Source organism: Pseudophryne corroboree, chromosome 6 (assembly GCF_028390025.1).
Source record: "Pseudophryne corroboree isolate aPseCor3 chromosome 6, aPseCor3.hap2, whole genome shotgun sequence".
NCBI classification, from domain to species: domain Eukaryota; kingdom Metazoa; phylum Chordata; class Amphibia; order Anura; family Myobatrachidae; genus Pseudophryne; species Pseudophryne corroboree.
In genome coordinates, this window is record NC_086449.1 from 511,749,424 (window position 1) to 511,775,947 (window position 26,524).

A 26,524-nucleotide genomic window follows, 5' to 3' on the forward strand; every position below is an offset into this window, starting at 1 on the left:
GGAGGAGAGGTTTTCAGCAGCCCGCGAGCACAGGGCACTCCACTTCTGGTCCGGGGTAGCACCAAACTCGAGTCCCCGGTTCCAACCAGGCAGACAGGCCGCAACCCGCACGTGTACAGGAGGCACCCGCCAGCTCCGCAAACCAATCTACCAGGTGCAGGGGAGCCTAAAGAAGTTAAGGTGAGTCTCCACTAACAACAAGCAGGGCCAGTTAATGAGGAAATTATGTCTCCAGCAGGAGCTTAATCTTAGCACAGCCGCCAGTATTCACTTCGCCAAGCCATGCCCCAGAATTACATAGTTTTCCTATTTCCCACCTGCACAATACCTGTCACGTCTAGCAAAGTTTGGGGATCCGGCAGTTGAGACTTGCCCAAGGAGGTAGCAGGCTGGGGAAGAACAAAATGAGGGGGTTGGATATAGTTCCTTTGCATGGGATACGGAGCAATGAAGGATGTAGGCAGGGTTTGAGAGTCAATGAAAAGTATTTATTATGTACAGAGCAGAGGTAGAAAACTGAGGTTGATGAACGGTGACTTGAGAACGTGGTCGTAGACAAAGAACTGTGGAACTGTGGGTGAGAGTAAAACGAGGCTGAAGACAAGAACCGTGGACTGCGACTTATGAGATGAAACTGCGGTAGAGGAGCTGAGAACTGTGGTCGGTAGTCTGGGTCGTGACTGGAGACTGAGAACTGTAGACTGTGGCTTAAAAGACGAGGCAAGAGACCCGGGGTCATCCGTGCCCAAAGGGTCTTACTGAACCGGGTTTTCCAAGAGCGTCTCCACGGGCAGCAGCAGGCTAGGAACGGGAAAACTGCAGCAGCAACTGAGAACTGGCAAAGCAGGGTTAGAAGTACCAGAATACAGCAGGAATCCTGGGAGCACAGGCTAAAGCACCTACAACAGGGTTGTAACTTGAAGCACTGGCATCCCTGTCCTAAACCAGCCCTCTTTTATAGGAAGAAGTCTCCCTGGATTGGCTGGAAAACTAGGAACAGGAATTATGTCAGAAACTTGGTCTCCAACATGGCGGCGCCCAGTAATGCAGACCTTTTCTGACAACATGCTGCTCACTGCCCCATGTCTCCTAGGCAACGGCTTAGCGAGAGCGAGCTGCTGCAGCGGCGTCCCGCCGCCACGAGTGGACCCCCTCAATGCCATTACCGCTGCCTGTACCCTTGAACCCAGCGCCGCAGCCCTCCACCGCCGCTGCCCGGCTGCCCGTGAAGCCTGCCCCGCGGCCCCAGCGTTCCGGTAAGACCCCGGATGCTGACAGTACCCCCCCTTTTGCGGGTGGACTCCGGACACCTATAAGGTTTAGCTGGAAATTTGGCATGAAATGTCCGAAGAAGTCTTGGGGCATGGACGTCCTCTGCCTCTACCCAGGACCTTTCCTCAGGTCCATATCCCTTCCAATCAACTAGGTACTGGAGGCGACCATATCGTTTGCGGGAGTCGAGGATCTTATGAATCTCAAATTCGTCTCCTTGTGTTGACTGGATCTTGGGTGATTTAGGTAGAGCAGCTCTGAATCGATTGAGTACCAACGGTTTTAAGAGAGAAATATGAAAAGCGTTAGGGATTCTTAAATGTGGAGGTAACTTCACCTTGTAAGCCACAGGATTCAAAACTCTTTCGATTGGGTAGGGCCCAATAAACCTGGGAGCAAACTTCTTAGTAGGAACCTTCAATCTTAGGTTACGTGTGGAAACCCAAACCCGATCTCCCACTTTAAGACTTGGTACCGCTTTTCGCTTTAGATCTGCGTAGGTCTTATACTTCTTGGATGTCTTGAGCAAGGCCTTGTGAATTTGTTTCCAGGTTTCAGTAAATTGTCTAAGTGTTGACTCTGCGGCAGGAACCTCGAGTGTAGGCAGAAGTTGGAAGTCAGGAACTTTCGGATGATAATCATAATTAATGAAAAATGGAGAAGATTTTGTGGCAGAGTGATAAAGATTGTTATGGGCAAATTCTGCAAATGGGAGGAAGTCCAGCCAGTCGTCCTGAGAGGAGGACATGAATAAACGCAGAAATGTCTCCAGGTCCTGTTTAACTCTTTCGGTTTGACCATCCATTTGAGGATGATATACTGAGGAGAAATTCAATTTCACGCCAAGAGCAGAACATAGGGATCTCCAAAACTTGGCCACAAACTGGGGACCTCTATCAGATACGATTTCCTCCGGTAATCCATGGAGACGAAAAATCTCTGCTATGAATAATTTTGCCAGCTGGGATGCTGATGGAAGACTGGCCAGGGGAACAAAGTGTGCCATTTTAGAAAATCGATCAACTATGACCCATACGGTGTTCTGTCCGCCAGACACAGGCAAATCAGTAATAAAGTCCATAGAAATATGTGTCCATGGTCTTTGCGGTACAGGTAGCGGATGAAGTAACTCGGCTGGAGGACCTTTAGGACTTTTATGCTGAGCACACTTTGGACAGGCAGCCACGAATTCCTGTACATCAGTCCTGAGATGAGGCCACCAGTAGGAGCGCTGAATGAATTTGAGCGTTTTATGAACACCCGCATGGCCCATGAAGGAGGAGGAGTGAGCCCATGTAAGCAGTTTCTCGCGAAGATTTGGAGCAACGAAGATCTTTCCTGGAGGAGGAAGTGGAGAGGTATTGGTTGCTGAAAAAGAGGTGGAGTCTAAGATGTATTGTTCTTTTGAACGGTCAGAGGGTTCTTCAGAACTCAAGGAACGAGATAATGCATCTGCCTTTTTGTTGAGGGACCCTGGGCGGTAACTAAGTTTAAAGTTGAAACGGGTAAAGAAGAGTGCCCATCTTGCTTGACGTGGATTCAGACATCGGGCTGACTGTAGATACAGGAGGTTCTTAGATCCGTGGTTACCGAGATTGGATGCTGAGCTCCCTCCAACAAATACCTCCACTCCTCAAAGGCTAACTTAATTGCTAGTAATTCTTGTTCCCCAAGAGCGTAATTCTGCTCAGCGGGGGAGAATCTTTGCGAGAAGAACGCACAAGGATGGACTTTCTTGTCCTCGAAGAGCTGAGATAAAACTGTTCCCACTCCTACCGTGGAGGCATCGACTTCCACCTGGAACGGACGACTGAGATCAGGTTGTCGAAGAACAGGAGCGGTCATGAAGGCCTTCTTTAACGATGAAAAGGCTTCTAAAGCCTCTGGAGACCATTTGGCTGGATCTGCTCCTTTCCTGGTTAATGCTGTTATGGGGGCTATGACAGAGGAATAATTCTGAATGAATCTTCGGTAGAAGTTAGCGAACCCCAGGAAACGTTGAACTCCCTTAAGGGAAGCTGGAAGCGACCAAATGTTATGAGCCACGGCTGTGGCTCATTCCTGTTTTGCAGTTTTGTTCTGTATTTTATGTTTATAAAGTTGTCTTGCATGCCAGGATTTCCTCTTACTCTGTTTTAGAATACTCTTGTCTGCTGCCGCTGGTGAGTCTGTGTAATTGCAGCTTGTTCCCATGTGTTCAGCCTCACCTGGCTGCTAATTGCATCTTGTCAGTTTGGAATCATGCAACAGGGCAGCTGCATGGGATTATTAATTAGGCCTCTCTGTTATATGCTGGCTGACTGCAATTCACAGATGCTGGTGATATTTCTTGGTTTTTCAGTCTGCTTGAAGTCTGCCCTGGTTCCTGCCAGTCCCTGAGCTCCTGTATAGCAGTGTCTGACTAGCTGCTTCCTGTGTTGATTCCTGTGTCAGTCCCTGTGTCGATTCCTGTGTCTGTTCCCGTGTCCTGCTGTGAGGCGTTCCTGCCCTGAGGTCCAGTGGCTTTGCCTATCCCTGGTCAAGTTCCTGGTTTCCTGGTGTCCACCGGTCTGTCGTTTGGGATTCTGCCTGTCCTCCAGTTCTGAGAGTGTGTGTCGGCATCATTGAGGGTTCCTGTCCGTTTGCCAGTATTCGTACCGGTTCCGTGAGTAGCGGCTCTCCCGCGTCCGTTGGCCTAGGCCGCTGTATTTCATTATTGTTTCTGTCCCTGGTGTTTTGCAGAGGGTTCTGCTTATGCTGTCACCACCGGTACACAAAGGTATTGTGTCGGCGTGTGATCAGCATTTCCTTTGTTGTTATTTTCCTTTGGCGGTTTCTCCGCACATACTTTAGGTTTTTAGTTAGCTTGTAGCCCCTGGCCTGTTTGCTTAGTTAGAGGGCCTCTTGTTATCATCCTGTCTCGGATTTCCCTTTGTCTCTCACTAAGACCGGGGGGCATCGGAGTTGGGCAGACATAATCCGCCCTTCAAACGCGGCTGCCAAGGGCTCAAGAAACCATAGTCTCGCAAGGGATTTCTGACAGCACGGGTGAGACAACAGAGTTAGGGCGCCAGGGGCTATTCCCTTTCCACTCCCCTTTCCCAGCGTTACGTCCTGGTGCTCTGGACTCACTTCATGAACATCTCCCTTGTTATGAGCACCAGGAACCTAACATTATCACCAGCCATACCACAAAAAAGAAATAAAACTTTTTTTTCTTTTTTGGCCCAGTCCAGTGTCTAGTCTAGAATCCAGTCCTGTCTAGAATTCAGTGTGCAGAATCCAATCCGGTGTTTAGAATCCAGTCCTGTCTAGAATTCAGTGTGCAGAATCCAGTCCGGTGTTTAGAATCCAGTCCGCTGTTTAGAATCCAGTCCGCTGTTTAGAATCCAGTCCAATGTTTAGAATCCAGTCCGGTGTTTAAAAAAAAAAAAAAAAGTCTTGTTTTGTTTAGCAAAATTTAGTCTTGCCTTGTCTTGTCTTGTCTTGTCTTGTCTAGTTTTAAATCCTCCTATGTCTACTATGCAAGCCCTGCAGGCATCTCTCGCAGCCCTGAACTCTGTTTTCAGTGCTTTGAGACCAGAGCGACTAGAAGTTTTGCAGCAATCCATAAAGCAACTGCAAAACCTTCTGACTAAAATCTTGCTCATCTTGCCAGAAGTCGTTGAGAGTACATCTATCTCTAAAGAGACTCTTGTTCACAGTATGGTGACAAGAGAATCCTCTGGTTTAATTGAAGAGAAAAGGTTTAAAAGTTTTCTGCGGCCCAGGCTCTCAGAAGAGGAGCGTCTGCGTCGCAGAAACTTAAACTTATGCCTATATTGTGGGGGTTTAGGCCACTATCTGCAGACCTGTGAGTTGCGCAAGCCAAAGTGTGGTGACGAGTCTTGCCCTCTGGCCAAGTTGAGTCAGGATACAAGACCTTCTCCTGTCTCTACTGTGGCAGAGGTACTTGTCACACAACCCACACTAAAAAGCTCTCTGTCCTATAATTGGGGTCCTTGGGCAGGGGAGCCCCATTATAGATTCAGGAATCAAAAGAGAATGTTTCTCTCCTCTCTTGAGGTTCCTGTGGAAGCGGAGTTGCAAGCCCCTGGAGTGGTGCCCGATGCCCAGGTTCCTGTAGTGGTGCCCGATGCCCAGGTTCCTGGAGTGGTGCCCGATGCCCAGGGTCCTGGAGTGGTGCCCGATGCCCAGGGTCCTGGAGTGGTGCCCGATGCCCAGGGTCCTGAAGTGGTGCCCGATGCCCAGGGTCCTGGAGTGGTGCCCAATGCCCAGGGTCCTGGAGTGGTGCCCGTAGCCCAGGGTCCTGGAATGGTGCCCATAGCCCAGGGTCCTGGAGTGGTGCCCGTAGCTCAGGATCTTGGTGCGGTACCTGATGCCCAGAGTGCTGGTGCGGTACCTGATGCCCAGAGTGCTGGTGCGGTACCCGATGCCCAAGCTTATAGAGGAACATCAAATATTGTAGTTCAGGTGTCCATACCAGAAGGGGTCTCAGAAGCTGTTACCCCAGGTAGGGACTTGAAGAGCGCAACCCTAGAAAGGGTCTCTAAAACCATAGTTCTTGAAGGGAACTCGAGAAGCAAAACCCCAGAAGGGATCTTTGAAGTAATATCCCCAAGTGGGGTCTCGAGAGACGCAGCCCCAAAGAAGGGTCTAGAAGTCGCTTCCCCAGGAAAGAACTTAAGAAGCATAGCATTAGTGGAGGATCTGAACGTTATTGCTTCAGCAAAAGTCCCGGAAGTCATAGTCCCGGGAGAACTTTCGATAATTATCGACTCGGAGAGGGAGGCCGATGGCCCGATCCCAGTCAGGGAGGCCAACGGCCCGGTCCCAGTAAAAGAATCCGAGGTGCTGACCCCAGCGGGGTTCCCGGAGGCCACTGCCCCAGCGGGGTTCCTGGAGGCCACTGCCCCAGCGGGGTTCCCGGAGGCCACTGCCCCAGCGGGGTTCCCGGAAGTCACTGCCCCGGGTGGGATTCAGAAAGTCACTGCCCCGGGTGGGGTTCAGAAAGTCACTGCCCCGGGTGGGGTTCAGAAAGTCACTACCCCGGGTGGGGTTCAGAAAGTCACTGCCCCGGGTGGGGTTAAGAAAGTCACTGCCCCGGGTGGGGTTCAGAGAGTCTCAGCCTCGAGTAAGGTCAATAGTGACCAGGTCCTAGCAAAGCACTCCAGTCAGTCAGATGAGAAGGAAACAGATCCTGACTCTGATATCTCAACATCCATAACCTTTGATGGGGACTTAGCCCAATTTCTGGCGCTTTTCAAACACTATTACACTATTATGTTGTCTAGACCATTTCTGGGCATCACTTCAGAAAACCTTGGGCTATATCTGATTTATTCTTTTAGAGGAGAGCCTTTCGAGTGGGCGACCAGCCTAATGAAAGCTGAAGATCCCATTCTTCAGGATCCCCTAGCATTCAGTGATGCAATTATTAAAAGATATGGTTCCAAAGAAATTGGTTCAGGTTCCTCTAGGTCACCCGTCTTATATGCTGAGAGTCCACCAAATACTGTAAACTCAGCACAAGAGTCTCAGACCGTTGTTTTGACTGCAGGATGTGCTTTTCTGACTTCTTCTTCTAATAATAGTACTTTACCAGAAAGTTCAGCTCCCAAGGGTAAGAGACCTGTCTCTGATTTGAACGCAGCCTTGCTGGGTGGTACCATCAATTCAGACAATGTGTGGGGAATTACCTTGGTCAGACCTAAAGAGCTTTGTAAAAAGAAGAAGAAGAAAAAGAAATAATTTTTGACTCTTGCCTTGATAAAAAAAAAAAAAAAGATTTTTTTTCCCCTTGTCTTGTGTCCAGTGGCCACCATCAAGGGGAGGGCACTGTTACAAGTTGTTGCTACAGCTTGTTTTTGTTTTCTTTTCTGTTAGACCAGTGTGTCAGGTTTTTTTTTTTGTATCCCTTGTTCTGGATAGTCTGAATTTTGGGGTCTTTTGACCCCTCCTCAAGGGGGGGGTAATGTTATGAGCCACGGCTGTGGCTCATTCCTGTTTTGCAGTTTTGTTCTGTATTTTATGTTTATAAAGTTGTCTTGCATGCCAGGATTTCCTCTTGCTCTGTTTTAGAATACTCTTGTCTGCTGCCGCTGGTGAGTCTGTGTAATTGCAGCTTGTTCCCATGTGTTCAGCCTCACCTGGCTGCTAATTGCATCTTGTCAGTTTGGAATCATGCAACAGGGCAGCTGCATGGGATTATTAATTAGGCCTCTCTGTTATATGCTGGCTGACTGCAATTCACAGATGCTGGTGATATTTCTTGGTTTTCAGTCTGCTTGAAGTCTGACCTGGTTCCTGCCAGTCCCTGAGCTCCTGTATAGCAGTGTCTGACTAGCTGCTTCCTGTGTTGATTCCTGTGTCAGTCCCTGTGTCGATTCCTGTGTCTGTTCCCGTGTCCTGCTGTGAGGCGTTCCTGCCCTGAGGTCCAGTGGCTTTGCCTATCCCTGGTCAAGTTCCTGGTTTCCTGGTGTCCACCGGTCTGTCGTTTGGGATTCTGCCTGTCCTCCAGTTCTGAGAGTGTGTGTCGGCATCATTGAGGGTTCCTGTCCGTTTGCCAGTATTCGTACCGGTTCCGTGAGTAGCGGCTCTCCCGCGTCCGTTGGCCTAGGCCGCTGTATTTCATTATTGTTTCTGTCCCTGGTGTTTTGCAGAGGGTTCTGCTTATGCTGTCACCGCCGGTACACAAAGGTATTGTGTCGGCGTGTGATCAGCATTTCCTTTGTTGTTATTTTCCTTTGGCGGTTTCTCCGCACATACTTTAGGTTTTTAGTTAGCTTGTAGCCCCTGGCCTGTTTGCTTAGTTAGAGGGCCTCTTGTTATCATCCTGTCTCGGATTTCCCTTTGTCTCTCACTAAGACCGGGGGGCATCGGAGTTGGGCAGACATAATCCGCCCTTCAAACGCGGCTGCCAAGGGCTCAAGAAACCATAGTCTCGCAAGGGATTTCTGACAGCACGGGTGAGAGTTAGGGCGCCAGGGGCTATTCCCTTTCCACTCCCCTTTCCCAGCATTACGTCCTGGTGCTCTGGACTCACTTCATGAACATCTCCCTTGTTATGAGCACCAGGAACCTAACACCAATCCTGAATCGCTTGGACTTTAGCGGGATCCATCTGCAATTTCTGCCCTGAAAGGATGTAACCGAGGAATGGAATCGTGGGTACTTCGAAGGTGCACTTCTCGAGCTTACAAAATAGTTGATTCCTCCGTAAACGAGTTAGAACTTCTTTGACTTGTTCTCGATGGGTCTTCAGATCCCTAGAAAAAATGAGGATGTCATCCAAGTAAACCACCAAGCAGTCATAGAGGAGATCTCTGAAGATTTCATTAAGGAATTCTTGAAAGACAGCTGGGGCATTACATAGGCCGAAAGGCATTGCCAGATATTCGTAGTGGCCGTCGCGGGTATTAAAAGTCGTCTTCCATTCGTCACCTGTGCTAATACGTATAAGGTTGTAGGCTCCCCGTAAGTCCAGCTTAGTGAATACAGTAGCTCCTTTAACACGGTCGAACAGTTCTGGAATTAGAGGTAATGGATATCTGTTCTTAATTGTAATGTCATTGAAACCTCTATAGTCAATACAGGGCCGCAGACCCCCATCCTTCTTTTTGAGAAAGAAAAACCCTGCGCCAGCCGGAGAGGTGGATGACCTAATGAACCCTTTTTCCAAGTTCTCCCGGATATACTCCGACATGGCCTGAGTCTCAGGGAGTGAGAGCGGGTAGATTCGACCTCGGGAAGGAGTCTTGCTGGGTACCAGATCAATTGGACAATCCCAAGTGCGATGCGGCGGTAAGGTGTCCGCCCCATGCTTACTAAAAACATTTTGGAAGGCCTGGTATTCTGCAGGGAGGCTGGAAGGACTAGAAGAGCAGAGAGGTCTTACAGAGGGCAAACAGTTCTGGAAGCAGTTTCGTCCCCAGGAAAGAACATCCATGGTTTGCCAATCTATGTGGGGATTGTGTCTACTTAACCATGGAAATCCTAGGATCAGTTCGTGAGAGGCTTTGGGAATTTCTAGGAAAGAGATGTTTTCCGAATGAAGAGCTCCAACCTTCATCTTAAGAGGAATTGTAAGAAGAGTGATAATTCCCTCAGGAATATGACTTCCATCTACAGCAGTAATTGAGATGGTACGATCCAAACGGACCGTTTGTATCCCAGATCGTTTGACCAGAGCTGATGTAATAAAACTTTCGGCGGCTCCGGAGTCGAGTAGTGCAGGGATGAGAAGAGAGGAAGAAGGAAGCTCCAGGTGGGTTAACAAGACTGACTCTTTCTTGGCAAGTCATTCTGAGAATTCTCCTAGCTTGACCTCTCCGGCACAAGCTAGGAGCGGGCGTTTCCCGGACGTTGGCTACAAGATTTAACAAAATGATCAGATGCACCACAGTACAGGCATAAGTTCCCTTGTCGCCGTCTCTGACGTTCCTCGTTGGAAAGACGGGAACGATTGATCTGCATGGGTTCCTCAGTAGTTGGAGTTGATGGTGTTGGTGGAGGAACGACTCGTGGCCTGGGACGATCTGACCGTGATTTCTCCATACAGTGTTCTCTGTATCTTAAGTCTAATTTATTGCATAGGGAAATTAACTTATCCAACTTATCAGGTACGTCCTGAGTCGCGAGGTCAGCTTCCAGAAAGCTGCGATGAGAGCCTCCTCATTCCAGTTCAGTTCAGAGGAGACAGTACGAAACTGGATCACGTACTGACTGACCGTACGCGTGCCCTGACGCAGGCGCAGGATCTCCAATGAGGCAGCAGAAGTCCTGCCCGGTTCATCGAAGATTCTTCGAAAGGCGGCTACAAACTCCGAGTAGTTAGACAGGATTGGATCCGACCTCTCCCACAATGGTGACGCCCATTCCAACACTTGCCCAGTAAGTAAAGAAATGATATAGGCTACCTTGGTTCGTGCTGATGGGAAACTGGCCGACTGTAGTTCGAACTGGATTTCACACTGGTTAAGAAACCCACGGCATTGCTTTGGATTCCCATCGAATTTACTGGGAGATGGCAAATGCAACCGTGGAAGTGGGCCTGGCACAGGAGGAAGCGGAACCGGAGGTGCTAATGTGGGGGCAGCTGTAGGAACTTGAGGAGCCGTCATGGCAACACAGAGAGAATTGAGACGTTCGGACATACTCTGCATGAACTGCACAATTTGAAATTGTGTGGCCTCCTGCTTAATTAAACGAGACCAGATATCCGCGGTTGAATCTCCTCCTGAGTCCTGATCACCCGTCGAATCCATTTGGCCAGTGCTTACTGTCACGTCTAGCAAAGTTTGGGGATCCGGCAGTTGAGACTTGCCCAAGGAGGTAGCAGGCTGGGGAAGAACAAAATGAGGGGGTTGGATGTAGTTCCTTTGCATGGGATACGGAGCAATGAAGGATGTAGGCGGAGTTTGAGAGTCAATGAAAAGTATTTATTATGTACAGAGCAGAGGTAGAAAACTGAGGTTGATGAACGGTGACTTGAGAACGTGGTCGTAGACAAAGAACTGTGGAACTGTGGGTGAGAGTAAAACGAGGCTGAAGACAAGAACCGTAGACTGCAACTTATGAGATGAAACTGCGGTAGAGGAGCTGAGAACTATGGTCGGTAGTCTGGGTCGTGACTGGAGACTGAGAACTGTAGACTGTGGCTTGAAAGACGAGGCAAGAGACCCGGGGTCTTCCGTGCCCGAAGGGTCTTACTGAACCGGGTTTTCCAAGAGCGTCTCCACGGGCAGTAGCAGGCTAGGAACGGGAAAATTGCAGCAGCAACTGAGAACTGGCAAAGCAGGGTTAGAAGTACCAGAATACAGCAGGAATCCTGGGAGCACAGGCTAAAGCACCTACAACAGGGTTGTAACTTGAAGCACTGGCATCCCTGTCCTAAACCAGCCCCCTTTTATAGAAAGAAGTCTCCCTGGATTGGCTGGAAAACTAGGAACAGGAATTATGTCAGAAACTTGGTCTCCAACATGGCGGCGCCCAGTAATGCAGACCTTTTCTGACAACATGCTGCTCACTGCCCCATGTCTCCTAGGCAACGGCTTAGCGAGAGCGAGCTGCTGCAGCGGCGTCCCGCCGCCACGAGCGGACCCCCTCAACGCCATTACCACTGCCTGTACCCTTGAACCCAGCGCCGCAGCCCTCCACCGCCGCTGCCCGGCCGCCCGTGTAGCCTGCCCCGCGGCCCCAGCGTTCCGGTAATACCCCGGATGCTGACAATACCTATGTTAAATTTCATCTTCCTAACATATTGGGAAGTAAGAGAATTAGTGATGAGTAGTGATGAGTGGGTTCGGTTCCTCGGAATCCGAACCCCCCCCGAACTTCATCCATTTTACACGGTTCCGAGGCAGACTCGGATCCTCCCACCTTGCTCGGTTAACCCGAGGGCACGCGAACGTCATCATCCCGCTGTCGGATTCTTACGAGATTCGTATTCTATATAAGGAGCCGCGCGTGGCTGCCATTTTCACTCGTGCATTGGAGATGATAGGGAGAGGACGTGCAGCGTTCTCTCCGTTTCTGTGTTCAGTGTGCTGCAAATATCTGTGCTCAGTGTGCTGCAAATATCTACGTTCTCTGCCTGAAAATCGCTCCATATCTGTGCTGCACTGCAGTATATAGTAGGAGGACAGTGCAGAATTTTGCTGATCGCCAGTATATAATATATAGCAGTACGGTATAGTAGTCCACTGCTCTACCTACCTCTGTGTCATCAAGTATACTATCCATCCATACATGTGGTGCATTTTAGTTGTGCGCAGTATATATAGTAGGAGGACAGTGCAGAATTTTGCTGAACACCAGTATATAATATATAGCAGTACGGTACAGTAGGCCACTGCTCTACCTACCACTGTGTTGTCAAGTATACTATCCATCCATACATGTGGTGCATTTTAGTTGTGCGCAGTATATATAGTAGGAGGACAGTGCAGAATTTTGCTGACCGCCAGTATATAATATATAGCAGTATGGTACAGTAGTCCACTGCTCTACCTACCTCTATGTGGTCAAGTATACTATCCATCCATACCTTTGGTGCATTTTAGTTGTGCACAGTATATATAGTAGGAGGACAGTGCAGAATTTTGCTGACCACCAGTATATAATATATAGCAGTACGGTACAGTAGGCCCCTGCTCTACCTACCACTGTGTCGTCAAGTATACTATCCATCCATACATGTGGTGCATTTTAGTTGTGCACAGTATATATAATAGGAGGACAGTGCAGAATTTTGCTGACCGCCAGTATATAATATATAGCAGTACGATACAGTAGTCCACTGCTCTACCTACCTCTGTGTGGTCAAGTATACTATCCATCCATACCTGTGGTGCATATTAGTTGTGCGGAGTATATGTAGTAGGAGGACAGTGCAGAATTTTGCTGACCACCAGCATATAATATATAGCAGTACGGTACAGTAGTCCACTGCTCTACCTACCTCTGTGTCGTCAAGTATACTATCCATCCATACCTGTGGTGCATTTTAGTTGTGCACAGTATATATAGTAGGAGGACAGTGCAGAATTTTGCTGACCACCAGTATATAATATATAGCAGTACGGTACAGTAGTCCACTGCTCTACCTACCTGTGTGTCGTCAAGTATACTACAAAAGTTCAGTAAAATGACCCAAAAATCTGAATTAAAAGCGTCTGATGAGAAGCGTAAACTTGCCAATATGCCATTTACGACACGGAGTGGCAAGGAACGGCTGAGGCCCTGGCCTATGTTCATGGCTAGTGGTTCAGATTCACATGAGGATGGAAGCACTCATCCTCTCGCTAGAAAACTGCAGTGCCACTCCTAGATGGGCCAGGTGTTTGTGTCGGCCACTTGGGTCGCTTAGCTTAGCCATTCAGCGACCTTGGTGCACCTCTTTTTTTCTTTGCATCATGTGCTGTTTGGGGACTATTTTTTAAATTGGCCATCCTGTCTGACACTGCAGTGCCACTCCTAGATGGGCCTGGTGTTTGTATCGGCCACTTGGGTCGCTTAGCTTAGCCACACAGCTACCTCATTGCACCTCTTTTTTTCTTTGCATCATGTGCTGTTTGGGGACTATTTTTTAAATCGGCCATCCTGTCTGACACTGCAGTGCCACTCCTAGATGGGCCAGGTGTTTGTGTCGGCCACTTGGGTCGCTTAGCTTAGTCATCCAGCAACCGCGGTGCAAATTTTAGGACTAAAAATAATATTGTGAGGTGTGAGGTGTTCAGAATAGACTGGAAATGAGTGGAAATTATGGGTATTGAGGTTAATAATACTATGGGATCAAAATGACCCCCAAATTCTATGATTTAAGCTGTTTTTGAGGGTTTTTTGTGTGTTACAGTTCCGGCAACGCAAGCCACGCATCAGTGATTACGTCATTATGTCAACACCCTTTTCATCCCCTTAGGGGAGGTTTATTATAAGTCTAATTACAAATTTTGCCTATTTCTCACCTGCAGAATACCAATGTTAAATTTCATCTTCCTAACATAACGTGAAGTAAGATAATTAATGATGAGTCAGTGAGTGAGTTCGAGGGTCATCCCATGCTAACAAACATTACATTTTGAAAAATATTTCATGTGAAATATATTTTTTGAGCATGTGTTTTGAATATTTTCTGCAAAGTAAATGTTGTCTGAGTGGTACATGATATGCTTTAATTTTGATGCAAAGCTTGTCATGAAAACTGGTAACAAACGTTACATAAAAAGACCATTTTCATGGAATGACCCGTGATTGAGTGAGGAATTTTGGATATATATATATATATATTTATATATAATGAAGATTGTTGGTGATAAAGGCCACAAAGGCACATCTCAACAGGGCTTTACCATGAGTGTGCATAAACACAACTTGTGCTCAATGTAGGGCTACTCTACTATCCCATACGGCAGCATTGGAGTAGCTATAGTGGGTGCATGGAGTGCCATTGCTATGGGATCCAGAGGCTTAGGGGCTCCAGACCCAGGTCCTATAAAGGGTGGTCTATAAGTGTGAAATGGGGAAAGAGGAAAAAAGAGTAGCCTTACCACTGCAACATGGAGGACAGCACTTCAAACATATACTATAACCTTTATGTTAAAACTCAAGAATGAATAAAGATATGTTAAAATGAAGAACACCATTGTTTTTCTTATGAAATTCTACATGTTTGATATGTCACATGATTTCCTTCCCAATTAAAAAATTAGATTTGCATCCAAGATCTCTAACTTCAAGATGGCCACCATACTGCTGACATGACCTAAAAGGTTTTTGTTCACTTCCATATTATATGTGTAGACACTTGATTAATATATCCTTACTCATTTTCTTTTTATAAGGGTATTTTTACACTTAGGGACCACCCTGTAGTATCTGCTAAGTTATCAGTATTGCAAACTAAGCAATTATGTCTGGTCTTTGACCTAGGCTGAGAAGGAGGACTAATCTGTGCTCAAATAACTGTCAATCTCTCAGTTTCCAAAAAACTTTACTGATCAATCTCCTGCACTCCTGTTTCACCACAACAGATACAGCTGAGATTATCATTGAGTCTAGCACTGTCTGAAAACTAGTATTCCCCTTGATTACAGCCTTTGTTTAAATAAGCTGGGGTGGTAGGATTAAGCTCTGAGTTTAGAACTGATCCAGAAAGGAACAGTGTGCTGGAAACAAAAGATCTTCACTAAAAATAATATTTCCCATATTAGGCACTTAACTCCTCAGGGAGGAGCTAGTTGGTCCTTACCCTGTTTCTACCATTGCTCTGGCTGTGTTATCAAACAGAATATTTGTTACTGGGCAGAAAACAATCCTCATCAGCAGGCCGGTGTTAGGGTGTTTTGCGCCTCCCTGCAAACTATAATGTTGCGCCCTCCCCCCCATAACCTATACCACAAAAAAGAGGTCTAGTTTCACAAGGGGGGGGGGGGGGGGCATGGTCACACAATAGTACCTCCAATTCAAATTACTCCACACAGTAACACAATCCTATTCACTTTAAACCACACAGTAGTATACCCCTTATACACATTAAGCTTTAAAGTAGTGACCCTTATACATGTTATGCTACACAGTATTACCCCTTATACACAATGCCTACAGTAGTGCCCCTTATACATGTTAAGCCACACAGTAGTACCCCTTATACACAATGCTCATAGTTGTGCCCTTATACATATTACGCTACACAGTAATACCACTTATACACAATATCCACAGCAGTGTATCTCATACACAATGCCCACAGCAGTGCTCCTTATACACAATGCCCACAGAAGTGCCCCTTATACACAATGCTTTAACAGCAGTACAGGCCCCTGGGCAAAGCTATGCACGGCTGTGATGTCGAGAGAGAGAGAGACAGGCATGGGAAGAAAGAGACATAGGGAGAGAGAGACATCGGGAGAAAGAGATAGGGAGACATAGAGGGAGAGTCAGACACGGGGAGAGACATGGGAAGAGAGAGACATGGAAAGAGAGAAAGTCTATGCATTTGTCTATAGTATGATAGTATTGGCTGGGTTTGAAAATTGGTGGAATTCACAAACATCCACAGTATAAAAAAACACTGCCCACTGACTGACCATGCTGCCCACCCACAGAACTGTATGTTACCTCTGTGTCACACTTTTTTTGGTGGTACCTGTGCTGTGTCAAGTGTAATATATTATTTGTAATAGTTTTTATATGCAAATAATACTTTTTATGTGAATTAATATTGACTAGTGTTTTTATGATATTATTGATACATCTATTATTATTGTTTTTTGTTTTTTCATTTTACTTGGATATTGGATAAATAAATATCACTTATTCACCTGCACTGTCTTATTATATATATTTTTTAAGTTTAGTTCTAGGAGATGCGTATTCCCTAATTTGCCAGATGCCAGAGAAGTGGTGTTTATTGTTGGACTATAGTTCTTTCTGCATCTTTCTGGGTTACTGTAGCTGCTCAACAGAAGGTTAATGAACAGCTCCTTGTTAAAGTCAGTGTATGCTTACTTTATTTAAACATATTTTTATGTGAGATTTCTCACCTGTAGCACCATTTATCCAATTACCCAAAAAGAGTTCTTGTTACCCTGATTGGCAGGAATGTTTATGATTCACGACATTACTGGCAGGTCTCCTTCTCTATCATGCCAGGAAGTCTATGTCAAGTAGGCTCTGAGGTTTGCCATTCCCCTAGCTGCATCCACGTCCTGTGCTTCTACCGAGCACCTAGGAACTCAAGCAGAGCCAGACCAGTACCCAGTACCTAACACCACAACAGCCAGAAACATCTGCTGGGACCAGTGACATGCTCAAAGCATATTAACAATAAAGATGTGTGGTTCAGGTCTCCAGAAATCCAAATCCACCCAAATTTTGTGGATCCGAACTGAACCAAAACCTAGTCCAGATCTCCCAAGGAGATCCAATCTGAATCAAGTCCCGCATTTCCGGAATTCAGATTTGAAATCCAAATTTTGGGTTTTGGATTGCAAAAAGTACATGATTTTAGCTGTTGTATGGACTTTTATCAATAACTAGCTGTTTTACCAATTCTTCGCATGGGAGTTTCTGATTTTTATGGGTTGGTAAATCTATAGATATGTAAATTTGATACGTCTTCATGTAGGGAAATATTAATCCATGGTTCTTGGCGTTACCTGAGGAGCACCCGTAGCAGATACAGTAATAAGTGACAGGACCATTTTTGTAGTTTATTACATTCTACACACTGGAGGTGCAATCCAAATTTTTTACCCAATATTGTCCATTTGGGCATTATCGTTCATGCAACCCAAGCCACGCATCAGTAATGAAGTCATTATGTCAACCCCTTTTCATCGCCTTAGGGCAATTAATTAAAATTCTAATTATGTAATTTTGCTATTTCCCACCTGAAGAATATCTACAGTGTATGTTACATTTCAACTTCCTAATGTATCGGGAAGTAGGAGAATTAAGTGAGTCAGTGAGTGAGGGCTTTTGCATTTCTATATATATATATAGATATATATATAGATATATATATATATATATAGATATATAGCTTGGAAATCTTAAAGCAATATGACTATGGGAGTCATTCCGACCCGATCGCTCGCTGCAGATTGGGCTACATGCACCCCGCCCTGTGAGTGGTAAGTACAGCTGTGTACCCCGCTTCTGTGGTGGAGAGTGCAGTGTTACATGCACCCCACCCTGTGAGTGGTAAGTGCATAGCTGTGCCCCGCTTCTGGTGTGGTGAGTGCTGTGGTTTTTCCTCTGTGTGTATATATATATATAGATATAGATATATATATAGATATATAGCTTGGAAATCTTAAAGCAATATGACTATGGGAGTCATTCCGACCTGATCGCTCGCTGCAGATTGGGTCAGAACTGCGCATGCACCAGCGTCGCAGTGCGCCGGTGCAAGCCGGCTGGCCGAAATGCCATCATTCCCTAGCGATCGCCTCTGCCTGATTGACAGGCAGAGGTGGTCGCAGGGCGGGAGGGGGCAGCACAGCGGTGTTTGGCCACCATTTTGGGGGTGTGGCCGGACCTTGCAGGGGGCAGGCCGCAGTGGCTGCATGACATCACACGCAGCAGCTGCTGCGACCAGGGGCAGCGACAAGCAACTCCCGGTCAGCCGCAGGAGCTGCGCTGGCCGGGAGTTACTCAACAAGTACAAAAGCATTGTGATGCTTTTGTGCTTGTGCAGGGGGGGGGCGGAAAGACATGTGGGACAGGCTAGCCCTGTGCTGGACATCCCCCCGCATGTCTGGGAACATGATCGTAGCTGTGCTAAATTTAGCACAGCTATGATCAACTCAGAATGACCCCCTATGTTCATTGCGCCCATCTTCAAGTTTAAGTTCACTACCTAACCCTAAAAAAATTAGCATGAAGATCTATGAATCTATGATCTATGAAGATAATGAAGATTAGCCTGTTAACAGCAACGAGCAACATATTGATTTTCAAAATGTGATCAGCTTAGCGACCCCGAAAACTATGTATTTGATACTATTGTCAGTCATTTTGGACATTTTATTTTTTACCCCTTCCCCCCCATGCTGATGGGGCTGAACTTGGACTTAAACAGCATCGGGAGTATCACTATTCATCTCAGCGACCCCTGAAAACTATGGATTTTCACATGTCACCCCCTCCCCACCCCCACCCCTAAGGGTGCTAGGGGTGTCTTATCCCCACAGTATTTATCTTAAGATTGTAAAACATATGTGTTCCAAGTTTGGTGTAAATTGCTCCAGGCATTCCAGAGTTATACTGGAACACACATACACATATACAGTATACACATACATCCATTTTTATATACAGATGGAACCATCTTCATTTTGGCCTTTAATAGGATTAATTGAGTCAGGGCAGTCAGACTTAATCTCCTGCTGTAATGACTTAATCCCCTGCTGTATTGTTCTTTCTGTATTGTATTGCAGCTAAGAACAATAGATGAAGGATTTATGCTAATAAACCATGGTGTGCCTAGGCGCCGCAGAGAAGCCAAGATGAACGTGCCTCCATCTGTATATAGATTATCAATTTTTTGACCAAATTTTAACCAAACCTAAAACCGAATCTGAACCAAAATACTTGAGGGTGTTTTTACCAAAACACGAAGAATTATATTTAAAAAAAACATGGGGTCCGCGCACATCTTTAGGTAACACAGACACAACCTGAATTACAATGCTACAATGTAAAATCACTTGCACTACACTGCAAAATTAGCATAGATTTTATTTTTTCCATAGTAAACCATGTTCCAGGATGTGATGTATGATTAGTTTCAGTGAGAGGTAGCCAGGGATACGCAGTTTTAGAAGAATAAATCATACTGTTTGCAAACAAATGTTTAAATAAAAAAATCTATGAATCCAATTAACTCTTAAGAGAACCATAGTACAGATAATATATATTGCATCCACTTTTAGAATGTATTTATTATGTACAGTACGTATTTGGTACTACATGTCTTCCTTCGTGGCTCAAATTTAAAAGATTTATCATGTAGAAGGCCACTAGATAGCAATTCCCCATGTCGGAAAAAGATTAGGCTCCTCTCAGTAGACGTTAATGATGCAACTGGTAGTCAACTATCAATAAATGACAGTGATCATGATTTGTAACTACTGTGTAAGTTACAGAACTCAGCACAATTATAGTTCATAAAGCAGTCATATACTGAATAGAAATCCTGAGAATATCCACATATCAATAAACGTATCACCCTCTTCTATGTACTAAATAAACAGGCACAAGAAAAATACTACAGTATGTATGGCTCTATATAATGATATAAAAAAGGTGTCACTTTACTGTACATGAATATGTTTATTGCTACTGGTCCAATATGCAATATCTCTCTCTCTTTTTAAATAGATAAAACTAATTGTAGAACAAAACATGTAACTTTATAATATTACAGAGCTAAATGTTTTAAACTTTACAATTCTATCATTTTGTCACAAGGGTTGATTTTGTATTTTCGCCATAAAGTACTGTACAATAGTTACCCAAGAGTTAGTAATCAGCAAAAAGGCTGTATTTGTACCTATTATTTGAGTAGCATAATAGGCGATTATGAGAGACATGGGTCTTATATTCAACTGATGTACAGGATGATGGTTTTGCTCTGTACATTGATAACAAAATTAATGTACGTCTAACTTTGTCTAATTCAGTAACAGACCTCCCAACTGTCCCGCTTTACATGGGACAGTCCCATATTTTTGGGACTGTCCCCATGTCGCACCCACGGGCTGTGGTGGGGGTTGGGCAGTTGTGAGGCTCCTGTCAGCGGTGAATAGATGCTGTGAGAATTCAGAGGGACTGGGGGCATGCCAGCAGCTCACAGAGCACTGGACATGCCCCCATAGTGATAGAAAATGGGGGCATGACTCATAATCGCAGGACTCCCATGAAGCCATGCTTCTTTTTCTATATGCCATGACCCCTTTTCGCTCGCTGCATCATGGAGTCCCTCCCGGTCATCTTCAAATGTTAGGAAGTATGCAGTAGTGTCTGAAAATGAATATATAATGCTTGCTCTTCTTTGGGAATGTAATATGTATTGGCATTGGCTCCAGTACCCAAATGAGAGGGAGGAAATTCAGCAAAATGGTCCCTAACATTGGGCCTAATTCAGATGTTGTTGGAGTGGTTTCACTACTGCTTCGCTGTATGGTAATGCAGCAAGAGACTTCTCTTGCTACAGTAGTGATTCAAACTGCATCTTAGGATGCAGAATCTGATCACTCAGTCACCATCGGGCGGCTTACAGCACCTATGGTGTCATGCAAGCTGCCCATAGCAGAGGCCAGGAAATCTTCATCCTATGATGGAGATTCCTGGCCTCTTCCCTCCCCCTATACAGCAGCAGTATGCCTCGGTTTCATAAATTCCGCTCCCTCAACACCCCCTAGATGGCAGCAGACTGACAATCACTGCTCAAAATCTGAAAGAGTTGGCCTCTGATAATATGTTGTTCTTTTATTTTGAACTAGTGTGCCTAATTTAGTACTGTAGTCACTTAGAATAATGAATGCAGGAAAGAAATGACATGTATGTAAATGTAACATACAGTATATGTGTTTCAGTTTCTCAAAAGCAGTGAACAAAAAAGCACATAGTTAATTTAATACATTTTTAGCACTAAGCTAAACTATACTGAACTGAAAAACGCACATCCATTCATATGCACAGTTCAAAATTGATTATTCAGGATCATCAAATACTTAAAAAGTGATTACAAAAGGCACTCACACCCCAGTGTATAGTAAGATGTCTGTGGGGACTCCAGGCTAGAGAGATTAAAAATGTAACAAACGTAAGTGGAATTTTACTACTGAAACTTGATGATCTGCAACTCCAACTGTGCAGAGATGCAAAACTGTTGATGATACCAGTACAAGTTTCAAATTTACATGTGGTCTCTTTTATGTATCTGGTGCAATGCTGATGGCGATCAACGTCACTTAAATAAGTCTCAAGGTAAATCATTAAGCAGGTCTTCACTTATATGTGGTTCAAAGCCAGTCACAGCCTGCATTTTATTACCAATGAGAAAAGCTTGTCATTAATACTGTATGAAGTCCATCACCACAGCTTTCAGTGGAACAGTCTTTGTGCAATTTAGATACATTTCATCCTTCAAGCTTATTTCTATGCCTGTATAACCTGATATACAGTAAACAAAAATGAAAATTGTAAACTTGTGACACTTGAAACAAAGGTATCAACAATGGCCCTAATATATTATTGAACACTGGTTACCAGCCCATCAAAATGACAGAACAACATAATAGTACTGTCAGCTCCGGCAGCTGTGCGCACTTGAAAGGAATAAAACTTGAATTAAACTGTTGGGCGCCATCTAATAGCCACCCATGTGCAAAACAATTGAATTCCTACTATAAGATGTGCAACAAACAATATGAGATTACATAAGAAAAAAATGTATAAAGGTGGTTTAAATATGTTAGCAAGCATATAAAATGTTGCACAAAAATCTGTGCAGACAGATATCAATCAGGAAATGGGCTGTTTCTAATGTCTGTACAGTATCTGACATACCAGGGCCGAAACCAGGGAGGAGGGCGCAGGGCGCTAAGGGGAGCATGTGCCATGGGTGCTGGATTTGATGGGATGCCAAGACATATTGATGGCAATCTAACTAAGCAAAGGCACCTGGGAAATGTAGTCCTGTACTTCTGGTGCTTCAGTTCCTGCAGGAGGCCTGCAATGCCTTAGTCCTCCCAGTCTGCCTGTAGTGTCTCTCAATGGAGAATCTGACCCCGCCCAGCACTGGACTCTGAGCCCTGTAGCTCTTCCTAGTGCTCACTGCTCTATTCTGCACAACGCACACAGTCCCTGTCAGAAAAGTAGCCTTCTCTATAGAGCCGCTGCAATAAGCTCACCACCTGAGCCCTGACATCCTGAATCTCTTCCCCGTAGGTGACCTGTGCCTGCCCTGCCACCTGTTCAAAATTCAGAGGAGAGCTCTGGTGTGGGAGCATAACAGGAGTCTCTGCTTCCTTGTTGTATCATCATTTGTCTACATCTGCATGTGCTCTGACTTCTGTTCTGTGAATGGGCATCTTTTGATACTTTTTCATTCATTCATATATATATATATATATATATATATATATATATGTGTGTGTGTAAAAGAACAAACGAGGAGCGTGGAGTGTAAGTAAGCAGTTAAAAGTATTTAATTAACAACAGCATCTGCATACATACATCTTAGTATCGGACAAGCGGCACGATGTTTCACACACAGGCGCCTCCGGACAGCACCAGGGGAGCGGCCGCTGACCACAGCTAATTCACTGATCCCTTGCTTAGGACTTTACAGGATCAGGACAGCAGAGATGTGATTACGTCCAACGTCCAATTACCACACCAACATGTTTCATCGTAGAGACTTCGTCAGGGGGTGTGAATTAGTGAATTAGCTGGGGTCAGCAGCCTCTCCCCTGGTGCTGTCCGGAGGCGCCTGTGTGTGAAACATTGTGCAGCTTGTACAATACTAGGATGTATGTATGCAGATGCTGTTGTCAATTAAATACTTTTAACTGCTTACTTACACTCTGCGCTCATTTGTTCTTTTACATGTACTCTTGCTAAGCCCTTGGTACGGCTTTTTCTGGAGGAAGTGGCGGAGGATCTATAAAGAGATTGATCAGGAGCTGAAAATATTGGAATCTAAAAAAATTACTGGACTGGTGTGAATATAGCGCAATTATCCCTTTTTTCCTACATACATATATATATATATATATATATATATATATATATATATGCAGCAGCTATTACGTTGACTGAGACTACGTCTTCTTGGGATTGTCTTGTGTATGGCCTTGAAGCTTCTTAGAGTGAATCATTTCTGAAAGAATAGAACCCACAAGAGTAGAACAGTGACAAGATAGAGTATCTGCTGCAAAAGCAACAAGTTTTAACAATTTGACCTCATCCATGCAATTGAATTCTATGCAGTACGGATGGTGTGATGGTTAGCATTACTGCCTCACAGCACTGAGGTCATGGGTTCAATTCCCACCATAGCCCTTACTGTGTGGAGTTTGTATATTCTCCCCGTGCTTGTGTGGGTTTCCTCCTGGTACTCCGGTTTCCTCCCACAATCCAAAAATATACTGGTAGGTTAATTGGTTCCCAACAAAATTAACCTTATCAGGAATGTGTGTGCGTGTACATATGATAGGGAATATGGGCCCTCATTCCGAGTTGTTCGCTCGGTATTTTTCATCGCATCGCAGTGAAAATCCGCTTAGTACGCATGCGCAATGTTCGCACTGCGACTGCACCAAGTAACTTTACTATGATGAAAGTATTTTTACTCACGGCTTTTTCTTCGCTCCGGCGATCGTAATGTGATTGACAGGAAATGGGTGTTACTGGGCGGAAACACGGCGTTTCAGGGGCGTGTGGCTGAAAACGCTACCGTTTCCGGAAAAAACGCAGGAGTGGCCGGGGAAACGGTGGGAGTGCCTGGGCGAACGCTGGGTGTGTTTGTGACGTCAACCAGGAACGACAAGCACTGAAATGATCGCACAGGCAGAGTAAGTCTGGAGCTACTCTGAAACTGCTAAGTAGTTAGTAATCGCAATATTGCGAATACATCGGTCGCAATTTTAAGAAGCTAAGATTCACTCCCAGTAGGCGGCGGCTTAGCGTGTGTAACTCTGCTAAATTCGCCTTGCGACCGATCAACTCGGAATGAGGGCCCTAGATTTTAAGCTCCACTGGGGCAGGGACTGATGTTAATGGCCAAATATTCTCTGTAAAGCACTGCGGAATATGTGTGCACTATATAAATAACTGGTAGTAATAATAATAATCATTACTTCAATCAGGACTTTTCTTTTTGCTTACAGTACATTGAGACTTTCACGAATTTCTGAAGCATTTCAGATGATGCTTTTAAATTTCCATAAGATCTAAAAACTTTGGACTCAATATACATATATATTTTCATTTTTTTGTTTTTAGCTTTTATTGTCATTTTTATTTTATTTTTGACCTCACATTTGCAAATTTTGACAAGTATTTGTTCTCCAATGTATTTATTTCATATGTGGTAGCGCCTATGATTTTTCCATTATAAATTTTACTTAGCTAAATTAGTGGGTAGGTTCTACTTGAAATGTTTTTACCACATAGCGTCATTGCATTTTCCATCTAATATACCAATGCTGTAGCTATACATTCACAGGCAGCTGCAGAGTCATGGGGGTGGAGGCAGGGGGTTGTGCCAAATTACTATCATGCCAAGGGTGATAAAAATCCTAGTTTTGGCCCTGGTCATACTGTACATACACAGAGTGCAAGTATATGCATGTGATTCCATTGTGATTCCACTGTAAGCACAAATGGAACTGATGGGTCCCCAGAACTGAGAGCACCTAAAATTTGTAGAGCCCCATGATGGCAGAAACTGCTACTATAATAAAGCTACTTTTCAAATATACATGTAAAAGTATTGTTATTAGTAATAATTGTAGTAGTAGTAGTAGTAATAGTAGTTCTAGTTTTATTAGCAGTAGTATTAGTAGTAGTATCATAATTTTAGTTTATACTAGCTACAGGATAGCCAGAATTCCGAAATTAAAAACTGAAAATGTATACCAGTCATGGTGCACTTGCCCATAAGTATGTATGAACTATATGCTTTTTTATTTTAAAAGCTGAAACTTTCTTATTTGGTTTCTAGTCAACAGAGAATTTTCTGTTCTGTACACAATTGAATATATGCAAGGCACTTGGGCTTTTTCAGGAAAGACCAATGGGTTCACGAGGGTTACAGTGTGTGTGTGTGTGTGTGTGTGTGTGTGTGTGTGTGTGTGTGTGTGTGTATGTATGTATGTATATATATATATATATATATATATACACATTATATATACATTTTTTTACTTGCAGATGGGATGCCGGCTCTCAGTATACTGAGAGCCGGCATCCCATCTGGTGGAAAACCAGCAGCAAAGCAGCGAATCCCCTCTTGGGTCCACTGTGCTCGCCACACTTTGGGCCAGATGGCTCACTTCACTCGCCACAGGTTATATTCATCAACCCACTAACTGAGTGGAAATACCCTGTGGAGGTCGGGATTCCATCCGGCAGTATTTTACCGGCTGTTGGGATTCCAGCGTCGGTCTCCTGAACAACGGTATCTCAACAGCTGGTATTTTAACTGCATCTCATATATATACTGTGTATCTGAGCCATCCAGTTGTTTAACCTGTTTGCGGCCAGCCGCCGAGATGGTCCACTGTTCCAGTAGCAGAATTTTTATAAATAACCAATAACAGTCATAGAAATTACAACTTACTAGAGATCACAAAATAGAATAGGTGCTTTAATTCAACATTCATAAAAAGGAACTGTAGTCTATTTGTATAATTCCATTTCACATCACACTGAAATTACAACAAATTATGTGTCCACCCACCTGTTTCTGTTGCTAGATATCCAGTCGGAGATCATTGTTGCTGCTTCTTGATGGCACTGTTTGTTTCCAAAACTGCAAGCCAACATAATAACTTCTCTTCTGAGCTCCCTAGAGGACAAAGCAAAAAAATAAAAAAAATGACATTGTGCATGTGACTTTCCTCAAATTTGTATTGATTCTACCAGATGTTTTTATAGAATATTAGAACCAATAAAATTACTGTTTTGGTGTACAGTTTTGCTATAAAAAGGATATGACATATGTTTTACTTCTATACTGTTCTATCTTCCAAAATAATCATTTTTGATTACTACTGACATTGTGAAAAACATGTGGCTGCGTGTTTTATGTTGCATCCTGGGCTCATTTCCTAATTAACATTGAGCAGCTACAATGTTCATTAATATATTTGTCTTCTGATATTACGTTGCATTTTATGATCCTTACAGGTAAAATATTCAAATTACAGTTTATAGCTTGATAAGGTTATAATTTGATTTGAATTGCTTTATTTTATTGTTTAAATGTGCATTTGCCAGACAACAGCTTTGGAGAGAAAAAAAACGCATTTATAAATTGTGATTATTCTTTGAAGATGCAAATCTACACTTAACGATTTCCATATTAATTTTCTACAAAGAACTGAAACAATACATTTAAAAGCATAAGCAGCCAAAGATGGCAGCACCTCAGCAGTGAACTTTAAATGTAAGAATTACGGCTCGTGAAAGCATCAAATAAATTCTGACATTTTACAGTGACTGATTTCACTCATATGAAAAGACTTTCACTTGC

General features: G+C 44.5%; 1 protein-coding gene across 1 annotated transcript in view; it reads right to left on the minus strand.

The window, feature by feature from the left end:
* TRHDE (thyrotropin releasing hormone degrading enzyme) overlaps positions 1–26,524 on the minus strand; it is a 992,175-nt gene that overhangs the window by 91,008 nt on the left and 874,643 nt on the right. The window contains exon 15 of the mRNA XM_063927453.1: positions 25,730–25,837. Within this exon, the coding sequence (XP_063783523.1) occupies positions 25,730–25,837 (108 nt within the window). The remainder of the gene's footprint in view (positions 1–25,729; positions 25,838–26,524) is intronic.